A 20,760-nucleotide genomic window follows, 5' to 3' on the forward strand; every position below is an offset into this window, starting at 1 on the left:
ACAGGGCAGAAGCACTACCCCTATCCAATACATAAAAACCAAGGCCCAAGGATCACAAACCTCATTGCAGAAGCAGCAGCTCTCAAGCCACAGCCCCGTGCACGAGCCCATCCTTGTGGGGCAGCAGCTGGGGCTGTGCCTCCTTCCCACACCCTGCAACCACTATCAAACCTTACCTGCCAGGAGAGCACAAGCCCCCAAGTCGTTGCCACGTGCTCTTATTGCTGTTAATTAGTGACCACGAGTGAAAATTAGTGAATCTGGGCTCCCAATGCCCTGCAGAGAGGAACCCATGGGGGCTCTCTGCCCACGCAGCCGTTGCGCTCCCCCAGGAGCATCGATCTTCAGAGGTTTGTCATCTCCCTCCTCATAAGGGAAACAACATGTTTCAGCTCATTTGGGTAAATTAGGCCACTGAGAGGTGAATTATTTGAGAAGGAAGAGAAAATCAGACTGTGGTTCAATGCTGAGTGAGAAGTATTAGTTAGCACAACCACTAATGCATCTCCCAACAAAGAGCGCTTTAGAGACAACTTTAGAGAGCTCTTAAATTGCAACATGAAGAATTAATGAGCAGATTACCTTGACATGTAGGAATATTATAAAAGGCCAGAAGCTTTTCAAAGCTGCTGATTACAGGGTGCTCAAGGGCATCTCAGTTTTAAGACCCAGCTCTCTCTCCTTCCCCAGCACAGCAAACTCATCACGGCTCACCCAACACTTAACCTTCAATCTCCTCTCATCCCCGGATTCAGAGGGGACGCCCACCACACGCTCACAAGCTCCACTTGTAGCCCTAACACAACAGTAACTCCCAACACTGCTGGTTTTAAAAGGAATCCAGTGCGATTGTGCCGAAAATCCTGCGGGCAAAGACAGAAAATCCTGGAAGTTGCTGTGCAATGGTTGTGTGAGATGGGCGAGCTCCATTCTGCCTCCATTCTACGTGGGGGGATCAGTGTGCAACAGCACTCCGACCCGCAAGCCCAAAGCAAACCCACTCCTCACCTGGAGACCGACGCATGCTGCAGCGCGGATGTGAGCCCTGCCAAGACTCAGCGCTCAGAGCTGGAAGAGCAAGCCAGGCTCAACGGGAAGCAGACGCAAGCAGCTCCGTGCTGAGGGTCACACACGTTTGCAAAAGCCATTTCACGAGGAACGAGCCAGAAATTTGGCACAGCCTGTTGGTAACACAAGCTGTCCAGGGATCAGCGACTGCCCACCACACATGAACTCCACATTCTGCTTGCCAGCTTGGTCCCTCTCCTGTTGCATGACCTTCCATGAGGCCATTCTGTGTTTTCTCTTCCATGCCCTGGCCAAATTTCTCTCTTTATGCTGCTCATTGGATTTACTGCTTAGAGAGCTCACCAAAACTGGGCCTTTCAGTAGCCTGGTGCATTCCAGTCTGCTCATCGATTCCGGTGCTTCCAAGATCTCCCAGGTGTATCCTATAAAATCCTGGGTAAATCTCCACTTGGCCTTCTAAATAGAACGATGGGCACAAAAGCCAAAACGCATTTGGCAATTTAAAATCTTGTCTTCGTTCTTCTGTATGCTGCTGACATATTAAAAGTCAATTTCAAAATGGCTGCACGCTCTTAAAACGTTCTCTGGTTTGGGTCCAAGAACATCCTTAAGCTCTTTTAAGATCTGCTGAGGCAAAGCATAAAACTCAAGAGAAAGGCGATGCCTGGAAAAAGGCATTTTGCAGTCTTCTTTTAAGAGACAAAGCCTGGCTGAACTTCCAAAAGTCTCTGCTTGATGTTAAAGAGTTGTAAAAAGATTCTGCCCAGTTCAGCTTTCTTAACATGGGCTGGAAATCCCATTGGTTGGACGTCCAGCTGGTCGGACACAATGGTTATAAATGCAATTGTTGGACGTCCAACTGGTTGGACACAATGGTTATAAATGCAATTGTTGGACGTCCAACTGGTTGGACACACTGGTTTTCACACTGGTTCTAAAAAGCTTAAAACGTTTCTTGCATAGAAGAAGTAATATCACAAAAGTCAAGTTGTCTCTGAAATTATTTGCAAAATAGTGCCCGAAAGAAGCTATGCTGGAGAGTGTGATGGAAGGGATCGAGCGATGGCAAAAAGAACCCCAGATATACCAAGATTTAGACTAATCCTGCTTCATGCTGGTTTTACATTAAGCACTTCTGTAATGGCTGAACAGTGGGGAGGAGTGGGCAGAAGGCTGAAGAAGAAAACAGCTTTATGAACAGCACATGAACATATGGAACCACATTCCTGCAGTGGTAACATGACGACTGCCTTCCTCCCAACGCGAAGCAGAAGAGAGCAGAGACGTTCTGAAAGCAATCTGAGCAAGTTCCTCTAACACAGCTATTTCCAAGATGGATTTACAGGGAACTCCAGCACCCTGAATGTTGGGAGAATATTTTATATATACGTATATATGCACAAAGAATTGAATAATATTTTATATTCATATTTAAGTCTGCTTTTGGCTCATCAAGTTGTACTTTCTGATACGGAAAACATTTTTCCATCCCTACAAAAATGACGAAAAATTGTTTGTAGAGTAGGGGAAAAGAATTGTCTGCCACGTTCTGCTCATTTTAACCTCTTGTTTGCAGCCCAGTATAGGAAAAATACATCACATCTTATTGAAATTTATCAAATAAAAATCCAAAAAAGATGCATTTAAGAAAATGAGCAGCGCTCAACATGCAATATCTAGAGATATTGAAATTTAAGAGCACTACAGTCTGTCTATGTAACAAAACTCATTCCACCTCACAAGCAGAAGGGATGCTGCTGCCTTCCACCCATCGCAGCTGAGATTCTCTCACCTCCCATTCCTGCTCCTTTTAAGCCTACTGGAGAGATGGAGCGGAGAAAAAACACCGCTAGGCACCAAGTCCTGGAAAAGGCTCTTGGAAATGAAATTAAAAGCCTGATTTTTGAGGTGGCTCCAACCTTTCACTTCTTCCTTCTGTTCCTTCCTTGAGATGCTCACGAAGCTCAGTAACGGCATCCCTTCATGGGGCCATAGATAAGTCCTAAGTGGAGGCTCTTGAAGCACACGCTACACAAATGCCTCTCCCACGCTGCCTGCTCTCATCCCTGTCATTTTCCCAGTTCCACACCCTCAAGGTGACATTCTGGGCTGGAGGGCCTGTTTCCAAACGATGCATGTGACTTGATGAAGTTGCAAGTCACTCCATTGGCACGTACCTGCGAGCAGGATCCTCAGGTGTCCATCTGCAAGATATAGGTGACCTCTGGCAATCCCACTCTAGTGGGAAAAGAGTTTTCTACAAACCCAAGGTTGATTTTTCCACTGAAGCCAACCCAATCGCTTGCAGAATATGTAGGACCTTCTACTGCCTCCTAAATGGAACAACTGCCGAAGCATCTGAACCCTTCACCTTGCTCTGCAGCAAGCAGGAAAGAGATTCACCAAGCAAAATGGATGGAAGTTACTGAAAGAGAGAGGCCACAGTCTGGCCAAAGCCACAATCCGTGGAAAGGAAGAGGCAGGAAATTGTTTAGAAGGAACGACAGCCAACCTTTAAATTGAAGAGAAAGAAAGAGAGGCCTAAAAAAAAAGGGAAAATATGAAAAATGAGAAATAAGTTCGCAGAAATAAGAGGACGGCGACCTTAACTCTTGCACAAGCAAGCACTGAAGAACGTTCAGCTCTGTGGTACACATTGAACTGGGGAATCTCCCATTTCTCCCCATTCTGCCCCGTGGCTCAAGAGCACAAGAAAGACGATGCAATTAAGTGACAAGTTCTTCTTCCCACTGCGGGAGATCACAGATTCTTTTACAAATATCTTCCATCCAAGGGCATCCAAACCCCTCACAAGAAACGCCCAAGACTTGCTAGGGCAGAAGGCGTTTGAACTGAGCTGGCAATAGGAAAACGCACAAATTCCATCTCGGCTCTTCATAGCAATCAGCTGGTTTGCTTTCACTGCCATGGATGCTCACATTGGTGTGTTCTCTGAATTTGTACATTTAAACAAGGAACTTCATGTGCGAGTTTCTGCTTTTTAACTGAAATTTTTCATGGGCAAGTCATGCTTCTACCATGTGCTTCACACCAGGAATTGGAAGGTGATCATTATTTGGCAAAACAAGGGCCCAGGGAAGAATTTCTCTCTGGCAGTTACATGAAGACAAAGAGGAGCTACCTGAGCTCCATAAATGGGTACCTGTAAGCAAATGGATTTTTCTGATCCTACCAGGAGTCATTGCTCCCACTACGCAAAGCAAAGAAACTGAGCAGAGGAAAACAAAGCAACTCAGACAAAAACACTGGGGAGTTCAGCTTGCCAGTTAAAATGCAGCTTCGGTTTCTTTAGCTAAACCAAGATCACCGTGTCCTACTGCAAGGAAAAGTAACCAGCTGACTTGTTCCTATGCATGCTGTACATCTTGCTTTAAAAGAAAAGACCTATGATGCAAACCTTTCTGGCAAATGCTAGAGAGGAGAAAAAAAAAAAAATCTCTTGGAAAACTTCCCATGATTCAGGCAGATTCACAATTCCTGATGATTCAGAGAAGGGCCTTTTTTAATGGCCCTAAAAAATTCCTTGTGGGAAGTCACTGACTATTTGAAGCAGCAAAGAAGGAACACGTACCTAAGTTCTTGCCATCCTGAAGCGGATGCAAAAGCAAGAAAGCCAGCAAAATGTTAATCTGGTGTTTGCGGGGCGAGCGAGGCTCTTTTTTGCAGAGCAGCAAGGAGGTGGGTTGCTCCATCCTCCAGAACCTTCCCTCCATCTGCAGCGGCTCCGCGGCGAGCAGAAACCTGGTGAGCATCTCCATGCAGAAAGGCACGGCTCTTCTGGAGGCACAGCAGATGCCTCTGGAATTGGGGATGTGCCTCAGTTTTCCTAAAACTGGGAGATTTATCAAGAGCGCTGAGTTTGGAGGCAAATCTGACGACCAAGAAAGCACGCGGGCCAACGGCGCTCAACCCATCGCCTATTTCTGGTGGAACCAAAGACAACCAAGCCTTTGCCCAGTGCTCCAGGTGCTACTTACTGCCCACTGAGCAATGCTTTCTGTTTCTAGCTAGAAGGAACAGTGCCTGATCCTCCAACACACACCTACAAACCATTCCTCATTGGATTCGCAGTGACATTTCCCAGTTCCCAACGTGGCGGGGTGCAAGTGGCCAGCCACAGCCGGGCATCCTGGGAACCGTGTGTTTCACAGCCTGCCCACACCAGAGCCAGGCAACAACAGATTTGTTTAATAATGAGAAAATATTTGCTTAATAAAGAGAAAATGTTTCTGAGGGATAGCATAAGCTTCCTTCGCACCAACAACACCCATTGTCAATACATCTCCTCAACTCAAACATCCATCTCAACCAATGTAATTCATTTTCCACTTAGACACACCATCCTACTTTGGTACCTGTTCTTTTAGCACCGCTAACAAAACAAATGAGTACTGGAGTGCAAACCTAGAGGAGAATTAATTATTCTAAACTTCAGCGGCCAAATTCAGTCGACTTCATGCGATCGTTGCCCTGTAAGCTGCAGGATCACCTCCAAGTGTGTCAAGAAGTGACTGCTCCAACACAAAGTCATGACATATTTTGCTACCCTGGCCAGCTTACTGATTTTATGACAGCCATATTATCCAAGTTTTGCACGACCACAAAGCTGTCTCACATACAGCTGTCCTGCACGCCGTCTTTCTTTCTCTATATTATTCCAGCTTATTCAAAGTAAATCTCTATCAAAGAAAGCAATGCAATTAAAGAGCAGAGAAGAAGCTCAGTTTTAAGTCGCCCAACCTTCACTCTTCCTTCACCAGGAAATTCCCCCCTCCGTTTCCAGCAGCGTTTGCTTACTCACCACTTCCCTCAATGACACCACTTCATCTCTTAACACATTTCAGCACCATCAAATGTCTCCTGCCATATCACCTTAATTCCACAATTAAAAAAATAAAAAAAATTCTGAGAATGAAAGCAATTTAAACAAGTTATCTCACTTTTTTTTTTTTCCCTTTTTTGGTCACAATTTGTTGTACCACTGTTTCGTTATGATCAACTTCAAAACGATTTCTGCACTTGAAACGTTTACCATTCCCCCTCAGTTATAATTCTTCTCATTGCCCTCATGGTTAAAACTGGCACATTAGCACAACTTTGTCTATTTTTAGTTTCCAGACCTTGTTCTGCTGTTTCTATCCAAGCAGGTGCTTACAGACTGATCATCTCTATCTTAGCTGGATGCAGTCAGTGCTCCAAAGGTGCATGAAGCACAAGAGAAATACCATTAACATTCAAGAAAAGAAAAGGACAGATAACAATAACAAAAAAGCCCCATCCAAAGACTCCATTCTTTGTCTTCTCTTTAAACCATACCCAAACCTGCAACCTCCTATGAGAAAGGCGGTTTAGAGACTTCTTTCTTGCAGACTCACTTTCTGGGTCATATAATAAGGGTCAAAGTCCTCCAGTGGTACAGCAACCAGGCCTTTAGGGATGTCCCCATAGATGAAAGGCAAATTCTTCCCCGCCTCAAGGTCACTGTTTGGTTTTGGTTTGCTGTCTTCATCGTCGTCGCGATGGCTGCTGTCTTGCTTTGGACGCTTCTTCTTTTTTTCTTCTGCAATGCGTTTCTCAATGTTAGCCAGAGACTCCGGAGTGAAAGGTTTAAAACTATCAGGGCCTGGTGGTGCGAGCAGCCGTGCTGCCATCTTTTCATCCTGCAGCAGCTTCTTTAGTGATGTTGCAGCCCGGACAGGTCAGCTCTGCATGGGACAAAGAGCACAGGCAGAACAGTCAGCGGTGGTAAAAACGGGACGACAAACAGCAAGGACCCAAAAGTCTGCAGGTGCTCAGCAAGCACCGCTGGGTTTCCATCCCCACGCAACCTACAGGGAGCTCTCAGGGCTGGGGCCATTGCTCTCTACTCTTTACTAGCCAATGCTCTCTAGCAAACAGATTATTAGACACAAAATCCAACTCGGCTCTGTTCCAGGGTCAGCATGAGGTGCTCCATCACGTTGGAAGGGGCCAGGCGTTACCACCTTCCTGCTAACAAGGCCTTCAGCAAAGCACTCCTCCCAGCACACCCAGAGGAACCCCTTGGGGTCAGGCTTCTCTGAGAGCCCGGCAGCCAAGAGGCACAGAACTGAGGCTCTTTCAACCAAAACTACAACTCCAGAGCGTTGACTAAAATGGCCCTTCCTGCCCCATCCCACATTATCACACATTAGGAGAGGTTTTCTGGAAGATTTCCTTCCTGAAGTTGTTGGGATTGATGAGCCGGGGAGCTCTCGTTATGCAGCTTCAGGACCTTGGGCAGCGCTCATATTGAATTAATATTCATAAAACAGAAAATCTATTTTACATAGCTATTTGCATACAACTTTTCAGGTTTTCTGTGAATTTCAGGCCTAAGAATGAAATTAACTTAAAGGCTTTCGTCAAGTACAATATTAATTGCTGAAAACTAAGCTTCCATACTATGTGGGTTAAATACAGAGTCCTCTTTCAGATGCAACACGAGTTCTTCTCCATGGCACAGAGCACAAGGAGAAGGGAAGGCAGCAGCTGAGGATGGGCTCACAGAGCTTCCAGCCTGTAAAACAGCACGGACATTGCACAGGGCTTCACACTGTCCCTACAGAGAGCACCTTGCTTTCTCCTCCTGCGAGAGAAAAGCTGCTGGGACGTTCATCTGAATCCAGCCCGCCTACAAACCCTCTGCAGCTCTGCACCTTTTGCCAAGCTTTTGCTGGAGACCCAGCAAGGAGAACACATTGCAATTCTGACGGTGCTCCCACTTCGGGCTCTTCACACAACAGGAAGAGGCCAAGAGAGCCGAGGAATCACTGAGAGCCTGCACTGATGCAACACACTGCAGTGCTGCAGGAACACCGGGCTGCTGCCTTCGGGGAGGAACCCACATGCAAAGCAGCTGAGGGTTGTAGAGCAGCAACAAAACACCAGCACATGGCACAGAAAGAGCCCAAACACTGCGTGGGATTAGGGCCCCTAACAAAGGAGAAAAGACCACCAGTAACACGGCCTTTCATTCTAACGCACTGCATCAAAACATGCATCAAAGCTCCCGCACCTCTGGTAGAAAAATGACTTTCAAATTCCACGAAAACTGCACTATAGAACCGAGCCATTAAAATTCAGCTATTTCTGCACAAAGTTGGCCACCAGTGGCCTCTTCATGCCTTGGTTTGAAAGAGCATTATGAATTAAAGGGGGAATGCAGAGAGCGCCAACATGGCGCCATGCTCCTGTCCCTGTGGATGGGCTGGGACACATCGCCCAGCTTCAGCAATGGGCACACGTACCCCAAAACTGAGACTCACAGCTTGCTGGGAACCTCAACAGACTTCACAAATCAACACAGCTCTGAAATATTACAGTTCTCTCTGTTAAAACACCTGGAGATCCCATCCAACCTCTAATAAAGCACCTGGAGTTTCCCCAATAACTGGAACCACCGCTGCAAAGGGTCCTCGCGTGTGACTGCAGGTTATTCCTTGCAACGGCTTCACTCCAGCCATGACAATGGCATTTGCACATTTTTTGTACGCTGCATGCCAACCTAAAGCTGCCCCACATGTGCAGAATTTCAACAAGCAGCATTTCCAACAGGAGCTTATTTGTAGATCCAAAGAAGTGAAGTTCAGATCTTACTCCTCATGGAAACACACAGTGCAGCTGGGGCTGGGATTCTTCTCATTTAAATTTGACCAGACATTTGTGGAGTAAATGCAATAAAAGCAAGGCAAGAAGAAGGAAGAAATGCCAGCATCTTGGTTGTGTTACTGCTAGAAGCATCACAAAACGCCCCACTGATACTAAGGAAAAAAATTAATTTATTCTATTCTCGCAGCATTTGCATGCATTTAATTACCAAATTTCCCACATACTGTGAAACTATACAGCAGCATTGGGGATGTGGTCTAATTGAATGGCACAGATAAATATGCAAGGCCTGAATTTAGAAACCAAAGTAGCTCAGGGACACAGGAGCATAAAAAATTGGGGAGAAAAAAAAAGGCACAAATGAATGCCTGATCTGTATGTGCAATGACACAACCAGCGAATGGAAGCAAGCAAATAATATGAGAATACGATAAGTGATCATTTGAAGTTAAAAACAACAACAAAAAAACCTGGTATACCAAAGCAGACTCCTCCTATAGGATGAGAGTGACAGTAAAGGTCTCTCACTCCTCCAGTCCCTCAATATTTGACACGGAAAACTCTCCTTCCCGTAAGGCAAACCCCAAAGTCTCTCAGATCCGACGTTGCTTCGCATCCTGGCCAAAAACATCACAACTCTCCCCACCCCCGGGGCACTGCTGCAAATCCTTCCCGTCCTCGGAAGGCGTTCTGCCCATGAATGAAGCACGAGATGCTCCGATGTTATTCGGACAAACTCGGCTACAGGTTCGCTTTGTGCTATTTGTGCTCATTCTGTGTGGCTGCAGTCTCTTCTGCTCTGCTTGCCTTTGTTGCTTTGTCGTTGGGATTTGTTCCTGGATATCGCTACACACCAGCAATTCAGCATTCCCATTCCTTGGGAAGTTCTGCCTACCCCGATTTCATTTGTTTCCCCAGGAAATCAGCCCATGCTAAGAGAACGGACGAAACCGGGATGTAAACTGAAAGGATGGGAATGGAATGCTCATTCAGTTCCTTAAACCAGACCCAAAGACCCATTTTCAGAGTTGATGGCATCGTGTTTTATACCCTCACAACAACGAGTCAGGCTCTGCAGCTCCCACAGCCAACATCTGACCCTCATCTTTACTCAGCGCACGGCGACAGAACCGCCAGGATCCTTCAGGGACTCGATGTTGTTACAAAAATCACACAGATCAATACATTGAAATGCCTCTAGCTACGCATTCCCACCACATTTTCCACGCTCACCATCATATACTCAAAGTACACAGCCGTGCCACCAGCTCAGCAGAGTTTGTTTTGGCCAAACACATTCTTCCCATCGATTCTTCAACGTCCAACAGGAGAAGCGCTTGGAACACCCAACCCATGGGAAGCTGTGACACAGAGGTGAGTGCTGCACTGAGCGCTGGGTGGCTGCTTTGGGAACGGAATCACATCACCGCGCACCCCAAAATTCACCCTGTGCGCCTGGAGCTCAGTGCTCAGAACAGCACGTGCTTCACAGACCAAAGATTTTACACCAGCAAAGAAAACGCCGCACTGTGGTGCCCAATTACCAAGAAGACAATTATTTCTTATAAATGTTCCCAGCAGTCCGTTTACTGGTACATTATGAAATACTCTAATAAATTATTCAAGCTAATTGTCAAAAGAAATTAAAAAAACACTTTTGAGGCAGTATCTTCGCTTTAATACATTTCTTCACTTATTAATTTGCAAGATCCAGTCATTTGCAGTCCGACTTCCATCCCCCCAGAGAGCAAGTCCTTCCACAGGAGGTTTTATGTAACCCACATAGACGCACGTGGATTGGAACTGAACACGCAGTGCTGGGGCAGGAAGGAAAGCACCGTGCTGATGCAAAGCCCTCTGAAATTCTTCTCCACGAGGGCCTAAAAAGCCCCAAACCAAACCATGGATGCACGAGAAAAACGCGTGGCTGCAAACAGCCTTCCAAGGGAGTCGCAGATCTCTTCCATCTGCAGTGGATTCCGAGAGCCTGGAGCAGGCCAATTTTATCAATGAAAGGCAGCACAACCGGCTGCGATGCGGGAGGAAGCCTCTCCCTTGGAAAGGCATCATGTGATGCTTGATGCTGTAAGGTGGAAGGAAAAAAGGAATGCTTTCACTATCGAGCTGCATTTATCGCCGTGCTGCCGGCGGCTCTCCCCACCCTATGTTGAACATTGCAGGGGTTTCCCATGTGCTCGAGTCCAAGCCGTGTTCAAGGGAGGACTCCAGACAGAGCAGGAGAGAGGCGATGCTCTTGGAACAGCGACTGAACCGAAGCTGAATGCACACATCTAAAGGTCAAAAAGGAACGGAAACACAGGGAGGGGAGAGGAGTGCAGCACCAAACGCTACAGAAAAAAATGTCTGAAGAAATGCTGGTCCCAGCATTTACGGAAGCACTACTGAAAAAACAGATCGAGTACTGCGGGCTTTTCGGTGCCTATCAGGAGGGTTATGACTCCTTTACTGTCTCCTAGTGAGTTACAAGAACTAAAAATAGCAGAACCAGTTCCCTCTGTTAGACGTTACTCAAAGCTGACTTGCATTTATCACCAACCTGACTGAGGAATCCGGGGATCAGGGCAAGCTACGCCAGCTCACACACAGCATTTTGGCTTCCCCTTTCCAAAGCCCAACATCTAAAGAGAGAATCGTTCAAAATAGCCATGGTGTAATTGTGAAGACTCAGCTGCTCAGAAGAGCAAAATCTGATTCCTCTCACAATCCTTCCAGCCTATAAGTGACCCATAAAACAGAAAGGCAGAAAGGCAACTTGTTTTTTTACAACAATTTTGGAGGAATCCACTTAGGGCTGCGGAAAGCTCGAAGAGCACAATTAAAAACAGTGCAAACACGGGAGGAAGGAGAATAAACAAACCCTTGTCCAGTCCTCCGCCCTTACACAACATAGATCACAAAATTTCCACGGCGTTCTGGAATACAACCCATGCAGGCCTGGCAGTTCCTCATGTCTTCACCTTTCCTTATTATCACTTGCTACAGCCATCAGCTGTTCCTGGCTCTGATAACACGGCCATCCCGCTAGGAAAACAACACAAAGTTCACCTCCTGCTACAGCCAGAACGTCATTGGCACAGCGCGTGTGCTGCTCGGCCTTACGGCTCGACAGCCTTTCCCATCCAGGTGAATTTCTCTCACGCTGAAGGGCCCATGCATCACACAGGCTGCACTTAAATCACTAAAGCTGCGACTGCCCACTCTGCACTGAACGAGAACAACAGGGCGTAAGCGGAGAGCCCAAGGAATGGATTTTCTGACCATTCTTTGGTGCAACTGCCATCAAAGACAACTAACACTTTTTTTTTTCTGCAGCACATTCATCTTTCTATGATCAGCTGGACTGAGATCACCAGCACAGTCCAAGCAAGCGATCAAGCAGATCATTTAGTCACTGAACCACAATGCAAACTGGTCACCAAACGAGGACAAGCTCTCTACCAGCAACATGAGCCACGCCATGCAATTTCCTCTCTGTGGTTTCTTAGATTATTTTTCCCATGCTTGTTCTCAATGCTGAAGCTTCTGTTCTGTTATTTTACCTCATCATCTTTAATCCAAACCATTTCTCCAAGCACAACGATGAATTATCGATCTCTGTGCATTTGTTTATTTCAATGACAGCTGCAGCCGCTTCAGTTGGAAGGCGATCAATAGTGAATGGAAACCCTGTGACCACATGAACACTGCATGCCCCAGGAGTCACATATGGCTGCTGAAGCCAACTGCTTCTCGAGTCATTGAAAAATACTCAGAATCAACAAAGATATCAGGCCATATCTGTTCATTTAATGCAAATGCACACTAACCAAACCAATCAAACAAACCCACAAGTGAATACTGACATAACAACCAACAGAGGAAAGGGGACACCGTATTTCAGACAGTTGAGCTACTTCACTTTCATTCAATACTGATGTTGTTTCTATTTTATTTCATCTCCTTTTAACTGCATATAAGAAAACAGACTCATGCTCAATTTCTTGTGCCATGCAATCACTCTTCCTTCTTTTGTTTAGTGTATACCTAGTGTTACAACTCTGTTCACAAAATAGTCACGTAATTAGTATTGCTCACTGGAGCAAGTTACGTTATCTGTACCGTGATCTGGATATAAGCCGTACATATGAGCTTATATAACCAGTTAAATTATTTGTAACAGATGCAGGCCCTAGCACTCAGCATGAATGACACTGTAGAAGCGTTGTAATGGAAGAAAGGATCAAGTAGCCCTTAACTGCCAATCATTTTATTTAAACATCACACAAGCTAAGTATGTGGACTATCTAAACACACAGCTGGTGGAAACCACACCTAGCTGAGCTCTGACAGGCCTCACGTTTTGCTTGCATGGATAACTGCCTTTACAAAGTGCTCCTATGAGTGCTCCTATAGCAACTTGCCTATTACTCTAAAATGCATCATCCTAGAACCACAGAATGTCCCAGGTTGGACCCACAGGGATCACCACGTCTAACTCCTGGCTCCATGCAGGACCACTCAAAAATCTAAGCCCGATGTTTGAGGGCGCAGTCCAAACTCTCCCTGACCTCTGGCAGCGTGGGGCCGTGCCCACCACCCTCTGGCAAAGAACCTTTTCTGACACCCATCCGGACCTTCCCCTGACACAGCTCCATGCCATTCACCTCTCTCGTGTCACTTCCTACCGGAGGACGTTTGCACACCCTTAGCAGCCTCAGGAACTTTATATAAGTACCGCCGCGACAGCCAGCGGTCGTTCCCCCGGCACTGACCCGCCGCTCCGGACGCCGGGCCGGGAGCCGCGCCCGCAGCCGAGCCCATCGCTGGGAGCTGTCCGTCCAGCACCACGACGGGACGGGGCAGCGGACCCCGGCGGGCGCCGTCCTGCACATCGCCCCTCCTGGATCTCGATCTCTTTTCAGACGAGCATCCGTCATGTGGCACGGATAAATAAGCAGTCCTACGCAAGAATACCGGCGGTCTCCCTCCCTCCAAAGCAGTACTGAAACGGACTGTCAGCCAGCAACAGCAAGAAAACAATTGATGGAACACTTCCTCCCTTTTTGCTGCTAAAGATACAAGTAGGAGGGGGCAATCAGGCTCATAGAACACCCTCGCTCCTACTAATTTAATCCTTCCCAGTGTGAAATGAGGACATACAGGTCATGGGTTCTCGCTGGGGGTGGAATGTTGCAGTGTTACAAAGACCAGATTACACACCAACACACAGCAGAAATACAACCAGCACTCCTAGATGAGACCCCACCTGTGAAACTCCTAAAAGATCGCATGCCAATCACCTGCAACACAGCACACAGGGAAAGCAAGCAGTGGGTTAACCTATCACAGCTGGGATCTCTCCAAAATTAAGCCCCGGCCCCTTACAACCCCTCCGTGTCTCCCCTGGCACACATTCCCCTTCCATCAGACTTTTAGGCTTCACCTCAGATCATCTGCAGCCATGGAACATCCCTTCCAGCTTCCCCACCCCCACATCAGCTGGGCAGAATTTGCACCAGAAAAAGAAGGGGGTGGGGAGGGGAAGAAGACACCCAGATTTTTGGTAGAAAAAAGCTTGAGAATGTGCAGTTTGCTTTCATTGGGAAGGAAAAATAAGTCTGCTCCAAATCTGTATGGTGGAAGAAAGTAAGAGCACGAAGCACAATGCCAACATTTAGGTCAGGCTGGAAGCTCAAAGCCACCCCATGCATCTCCCCACAAAACTCCATCCTCCAACTTCTCCCCCTCCCCTGGCAGCGGGAGCCTCGGGATGCTGAACAAGAAGAGAACAGGGAGGGTGGAGGAGGGATGTACAGCTCTGCAGCTAGGGCTGAGGGGGAAGGGATCCTGAGAACAACTCCAATTATCCTCAGTCTCTCCCTCCCTATAATGCAGACAAAGAGCACGGCCCAGAATTTGGGGCCTGGGAGAAGGGCCCCAAACCGAGGGATGGAGGAGGGAGGCCGTAAGGGGGTTCCCACCGCTCCGGGCTGAGGCCGCCCCCTCCCAAAGGCCGGGGTGGGGGGCAGGGCAGTGGCGGTGCCCCCTCCCCGTAGGGCAGAGCTGGGAGAGGATGGGGCAGCGGCTGTCCTGGGGTAGGGGAAAGCTCCGGGCGCGGTGCTGGGTGGGCACAGCAAGGATCGGGGCACCCCGCAGTCCCCCCCGCTGCCAACCGTCACCCGCGGGGGCACAGCGACGGCTGCAGCGGGGAACCCCCCGCCCCTCGGGCACTTCCCCCATACGAACAGGGAGAGATGGAGGGATAGGGGACGGGGAGGGGGCGACCCGCAGGACCCCCCCCTCCTGAGGGACTGCCCCACAAGCAAGCGGGGGGGAGCAGCTGGGAAATCGCTCTGCGGCAAAGCCCCCACCCAGCATGCGTGCGTGTGTTGGGGGGAGGGGGACCGGCAGGTAGAGAGCGTGCTGGCGGCGGGGCACCGAGAGGTACGAAATCAGAATCATTAACAAAAAATAAAAAATAAAATAAAATAAAACACAGGCGATGCTCTCCGCACCCCCCACCCCCCCCACCTCCCCCCGCCCCGGGCTGTCACTTACTGCGGCCGCCGCGCTAGCACGTCTCCCGCAAGGCGTTGCTGGACTGCGGAGGTGGGGGAGCTGCAGGAGGAACTGCGGTTGTCGCCATCTTGGTGCGCTGCCCCCCCCCCCCCCCTCCCGCGATGCGCGCTCGGCTCTTTGCGGCGGCGACGGCCGCGGAGGGAGCGTGGCAAAAATCCCGGAGTCCGCCCGGGAGCTTCCGAGCTTCCTTCCTTCCCCCCCCCCCCCCCCCCCCCCCACCTCCGCCTCCTTCTCCTCTTCCTCCTCCTCTTCCAGGCTCCGCGCTGCAGGGAGGAGGCTCCGGGGGGGGACCGGGAGGTGCTTACCGCGGGGTGCGGTGCTGGAAGAGCGCGGTTGGTGCGCGGAGTTTGGAAGCCGGCCTCCCTTTCGGCCAAGGAACGGCGCTCGGCATCTCTCCCCGCGCTGGGACTGTCGGAGTCGCTCCGCGTCGTCGCTGTTCCGGTGGAAAATAACCCCAAATGTGCGAGAACCCAACCGGCTCCGAACGCCGCTGGGGACGAATGGAACGCGGCCGCTGTTCCTGCTGCAGCTGGGCTTTGTTCAGCCCAATGTTCTGCTTCGAGCTGACCCGCCCTCCGTGCGGAACTACTCAGGAATAAGTGCAAAAAGTCCGCCAACAAAGAGTGCCACGTGCGGCGCTGCGTTCAGCGCCCATGGGGGTCCCTCCCAGCGCAGGATGTGCTTTGGTTCAATGGGAGAAAGGTGGTGGTGAGATGAAGAGGAAAACTTTGCACCATGCATCCAGCCGACCAACCAAAACCTTTTCATGTTCTTGATAAGGCAAATCTTGAGGACTTCAAGCAGCCGTGCCCAGCGCTGATGTGTCAACAAGAACTGCTCCATGATCTCAGCCCTGGACCTGCACAGCCATCAGCTGCTTGGAGGTGCACGAATGGAAGCTGGCTCCAGCGCTGGAGTTGTTTGGGTTAAGAGGGGACGGCAGCTATGGGCAGCACTGCGTCTCACTGAGCAGAGTTGGGATGTGAACAGAGATCTGAAGCAGCAGAAAGAGCAAAATTTATTGTTTGGAGGAAAACAAAAAGAGACGTGAGGAGAGGCAATGGAAGCAGAGGCAAAGCTGAAGCAGTGGATGCTGGTTGAGGGCTGGACACCTCTGCTCCTCTGTGTTGCTGCAACACACTCAGCACAGGATTTGCTCGCTGTCACTTTGGGAAGAAACGTGTTGGTGTAATCAGAGCACAAATTCAGGGGAGAAATATCTTCAATCAGTCAAAAATTGGAAGACAATTTGGAGGCACAAGACCTGCACGGAGAGCCGTGTGCAGAATGTGGCACCTAAAATTCCATTTACTCTTCCCAGTCTCTGTTAGCTGACCTGGGGGAAGATGGAGTTTCCACTGAAAACCCCCACTTTTTGCACTGTGATGGACTGCATGTTAATGCTGCTTGCTTCAGTGGCCAGCTCGCTGCTCCCAATACAACCACCAAGCAATGGCCAAGGGAAGGCTCAGTCTGGTGACCAACAACCGCGGGTACCTGTGAATGGAATTTGAGGATCAGTTTTTACAGCTGCGTCGTTCTTGTTCTCCATTGCACCGCGTCTGCGTTGCAAAAAGCGCAGCTTTCTGGGTCGGGCTGCTGCTTTAGGAGAAATCCACCTCGTGGAAATGCCCCCTCCATAACACTGCGAATCTCTGCCCTCTGAGCGGCGCTCCAGGAGCGGTGCTGAGCTGACAAGGCAGCAGGACGCAGCACCGCGCTGCAGGACGCGTTCATCTCACTTTGGTTACCACACAGGAGCTGATCTGCCCTCATTTTACATCGCTGGCTTTTATGGGACTGCCTCAGTGCGACAGCAGGGCAGGCACAGCCTCATAAATGTCCACCTCCCCATCCATAACGCGTCACAACACACACATCCAATCTGTGTTTGCACAGAGCTGCTGATTTCGAGATGGTTTTGGTTCCAACCGCACCTCCTTGCAGTGCTGAGGTTCTCCCTCAGGGTCTGAATTCCCAGACAGATGCAAAATAAGTGAAAATAAAACTAAGGAAATGAGGGAGAAAAAGAAATCTGATGGTTACCTCCTTCAGTGAAAACCGCATGGGAGGCAGCCACAGAGATGACAAAGCCCAAAGCAAATACAAACCTTGCATGTGTGGCTTCTAGGAAAGGAGGTTGAGTTGCAGAACAGCAGCATGGAAACCTGAGGGAGCATCCACAGCTCATTCAGAGCAAATAATGCTCTCCTTTTGTGGGATTGGGTAGAACTCTTAGAGCTGCTGCACAAAAACCAGGAAAGAAGAGAGAAAACATCTTAAGCAAAGGAGGATTGTGCACTTTAGTGAGATAAGAAGGGAGAGATGGAAGGAAGGGAACAGGAAATACATGCAAACAAGTGCAGAGAGCTAATGATTTCCTAATGGCAGAGAGTAACACCCAACCTTCGATGTTCCCATACATAATAGATACAGCATCAGTGCAAGTATTTTGATTTCTGCCTTCCCATTCATTCCCCGCTGGCGGCACAAGTCCTCCCTGATTCAGGGAATTCAGTTTATCTGGGGAAATGCAGCAGTTCTGTGCCTGGTTCTCTCCGGCCATACGATGCCAATGCTGTCAGCTCAGACAGAACCCAAACCTGTGCACCAGAGAGATGGATTTCCCCTCACCTCGGGAGAGGGTTGGTGTTGGTTGACTCAATCAGTGTGCACAGAACATGCATCCAAAGGACTCGCCATTGCTCAGACGCCACGAGGTGTGAAGGTGCAACAACAGAGGTTATTCATACAGCGCTCTGACGATGACAGCGCCGTGTGCTGGATTTGGGTTTTGCTTTATTGCCACTAGAGGGAGGAGGGAACTCATCGGACAGCAGGGCTGCCGGCGCAAAAACAAAGTTCTCTCTCCTGGTCTGCAATGGACGGGTGGAATTCGGGACCTGCAGTCCTTTCCCTGCAGTTGGGTCACCTGAGCCAAAGCAATTAAAAGCCAGCAGCTAATCCACGCTGCACCCAGTGCTGCTGATTGCAACGCTGGAAAAGTTTGACAGAGTGCAATTAGTATCAAATAGATTATTAGTTGTTGACTGAAGCTGATACAGTCAATAAAACCGAGCGGCACACTTTGTGCAGTGATTAATGAGTCAATAAGTTGTTTCCTCTCTGGTCCATGACTCCCATTAAAGGTAACACGAAAAGCAAAACCATTCCCTGCAAGGGAGCCCCTGTTTGTGCAATGAAGAATTTTTGGTGCCCAAATACTGAAAACTGCTGCTGTGAGAGCTCAGTGCAGGCAGCAGAGGGGTTGATCCCATCTGCAATGGGGCAGGAAATGACAAATAAGTGTGCTTCAGCTGCAGTATTCATCAAACTCCCAATTAAACGTCTACAACAAACCCAGAAGTCAAGCCGACTTCCTTGTGCTCACAAACACAGTGCTGTTCTGCTTTGAGAGATGTAACCTGAAACTGCAAACTCCACATTTGGGCACTTGCTGACACTTTGCCAGCACTGAAGCACGAGGTTGTGCTGCCCAACTGGCCGGGGTTACTTAACATTGCTGGCAGCTCCGGAGCTGGGACGCAGCTGTAACTTTGGTTACACAGTTCTGGTTTTCCCTTTCCTGTGTTTGAGAGGACTTCAAATTCCGCTGCTGGGCCTGCAAGGCAGCGAGCTGGGGACGCTTCAGTGCAGCTCTGCCTGAGCCTGCGGGGCTGTGAAACGCAGCAGAGCCAGTTTTGCTTGCTGCATTTGGACTCCCTGCCCATGATGGAGCTCACCATCCTCTTCCTCCGCTCCTGCCTGGCACTGCTGGCCATGCCCATCTACCTGCTGTCCTTCCTGGGCATATGGGAGCCGTTCTGCAAGAAGATCTTTTTCCCTTTCTTCTTAGAGAAGCTGACTGTGATCCACAACAGGAAAACCAAGAAGCAGAAGCAGGAATTATTCCGAAATCTGCCCGACTTCACCGGACCGTCGGGAGAACTGAAGCTGCTGGAAATCGGCACAGGATGCGGAGCCAACTTCCAGTTCTACCCTCCGGGCTGCAAAGTCACCTGCAGTGATGTGAACCCCAACTTCCAGCAGGGCCTTTCGAGAAGCATGAGCAAGAATCAGCACATCCACTACGAGCGCTTCCTCACAGCGGCCGGGGAGGACCTGCACCAGGTGCCCAACGGCTCCGTGGATGCTGTTGTCTGCACTTTGGTCCTCTGCTCAGTGCAGAGTGTGAGCAAAACCCTGAAGGAAGTGCAGCGCGTGCTCAGACCGGTGAGTGCTTGGAGGAGAAGTTTTAGGCTGTTGCTGTGAGCAGCTTTTGCAGAGGCAGTGCACAAGGGGGGAAAAAAAGAGAGGAAAAGGGAAAAAGAGGAAAAGGGGAAAAGGAAGGGAAAGGGGAAAAGGAAGGGAAAAATGAAGGGAAAAAGGAAGGGAAAAAGGAAGGGGAAAAGAAAGGGGAAAAGAAAGGGGAAAAGAAGGAAAGGAAAAAGAAAAAAAAAAGAAAAAAAGTAGAAGAAAAAAAGAAAGAAAGTTTTTGTTTTTGAGACTACAACCCAGACCCGGTTTATAAGATAAGAGTGAGAGGCACTCTGCACTGCTGGGTGGTGCAAAGCAATGGAAATGTGACAGCCAAAAAATAAAAATAAAAAGGGAAAGCTGGCTTAATGTTTTGATTTTTTGGGTTTTTTTTTTGTTGTTGTTGTTCTGTTTTTGTTTTGTTTTGCAATAGGATTTCAGCTATTAAAATGCTGTATTTCCAAGCCAACACCCTGGGCTGCAAAAATCCAATGAGTTTTATTGAGACTTACACATTCCTCTCAGTCTGCATTGAAACAAAACAGCACGTTAGCAACTGTAGTGCAAACAAAAAGGCAACCAACTATTGCTGCAATCAAGGAGGGACCAAACAGGGACATCCTTCACGCTTCTGAAATATGCACTTTGAGTCTGTGCTGAGGTCAATTCCAGTCAACATCAGGAAAGCAAAGGGAGGGGAGGGAGAACGCAGTGAGGTGAGGGAGCTGGGTGATGGGCACTGGATGATGCAGTGAGGTGAGGGTGATGGGCGCTGAGCAGCGGGGAGGGCAGCGTGTGTTCCTATGGCACTGAGCCGTGTCCAACCCCCAGGGAGGCGTTTTCTATTTCTTGGAGCACGTGGCCGCCAGCCCTTCCAGCTGGAAGCTGTTCTGGCAGCAGGTTTGCCACCCGACGTGGAAACTCGTGTTTGACGGCTGCTGCCTGGCCAGGGAGATATGGAAGGATCTGGAAGAGGCCAACTTCTCGGAGCTGAAACTGCAGCACATCAGCGTGCCGCTGCCCTGGACTCCCATTAAGCCGCACATCATCGGGTACGCCGTGAAATGACGGGGAGCGCTTCGTGCTGCTCACCTCCACAGCTCCTGGGCGTGATCAAAGAGCATCAACTAATCCTGGCCAATGAACGTAGGCAGCGTGGTTGAAGACCTTAATAAATGTTTGATTCAGACGTGAAATGGAGGAGGAGGGTCAGTTTTGTGAATATTTTTAAGCTAAAAGTGGGTT

The 20,760-nt window shown here is 49.0% G+C and overlaps 2 protein-coding genes across 4 annotated transcripts in view; one reads left to right on the top strand and one right to left on the bottom strand.

Moving 5' to 3' along the window:
* The window catches only part of SCN8A (sodium voltage-gated channel alpha subunit 8), a 52,539-nt gene extending 33,890 nt beyond the window's left edge, over window positions 1–18,649 (bottom strand). For 2 of the 3 annotated variants that reach the window (XM_048928600.1, XM_048928599.1), the window contains exons 1-2: window positions 15,238–15,350; window positions 6,426–6,755 (exon numbers count right to left, since the gene is read on the bottom strand). In XM_048928600.1, the coding sequence (XP_048784557.1) occupies window positions 6,426–6,701 (276 nt within the window). In that variant the 5' untranslated portion in view covers window positions 6,702–6,755; window positions 15,238–15,350. Of the gene's footprint in view, window positions 1–6,425; window positions 6,756–15,237; window positions 15,351–15,563 lie in introns of those variants that run through there. The other variant, XM_048928601.1, reaches the window with a different exon arrangement.
* Window positions 18,650–18,774: 125 nt separating this feature from the next.
* METTL7A (methyltransferase like 7A) lies at window positions 18,775–20,730 on the top strand. Its single transcript, XM_048928629.1, has 2 exons — window positions 18,775–19,491; window positions 20,347–20,730. The coding sequence occupies exons 1-2, from the start codon at window positions 18,988–18,990 to the stop codon at window positions 20,581–20,583; spliced, it is 741 nt and encodes a 246-aa protein (XP_048784586.1). The 5' UTR covers window positions 18,775–18,987; the 3' UTR covers window positions 20,584–20,730.
* Window positions 20,731–20,760: the final 30 nt, after the last annotated feature.

This window comes from Lagopus muta, chromosome 28, assembly GCF_023343835.1.
Source record: "Lagopus muta isolate bLagMut1 chromosome 28, bLagMut1 primary, whole genome shotgun sequence".
NCBI classification, from domain to species: domain Eukaryota; kingdom Metazoa; phylum Chordata; class Aves; order Galliformes; family Phasianidae; genus Lagopus; species Lagopus muta.

Coding starts and splice junctions, on each gene's coding strand:
- METTL7A (XM_048928629.1), top strand. CDS start 18,988: ATGATGGAGCTCACCATCCTCTTCCTCCGCTCCTGCCTGGCACTGCTG. Junction 19,492..20,346: donor TGCAGCGCGTGCTCAGACCG/GTGAGTGCTTGG, acceptor TCCAACCCCCAG/GGAGGCGTTTTCTATTTCTT.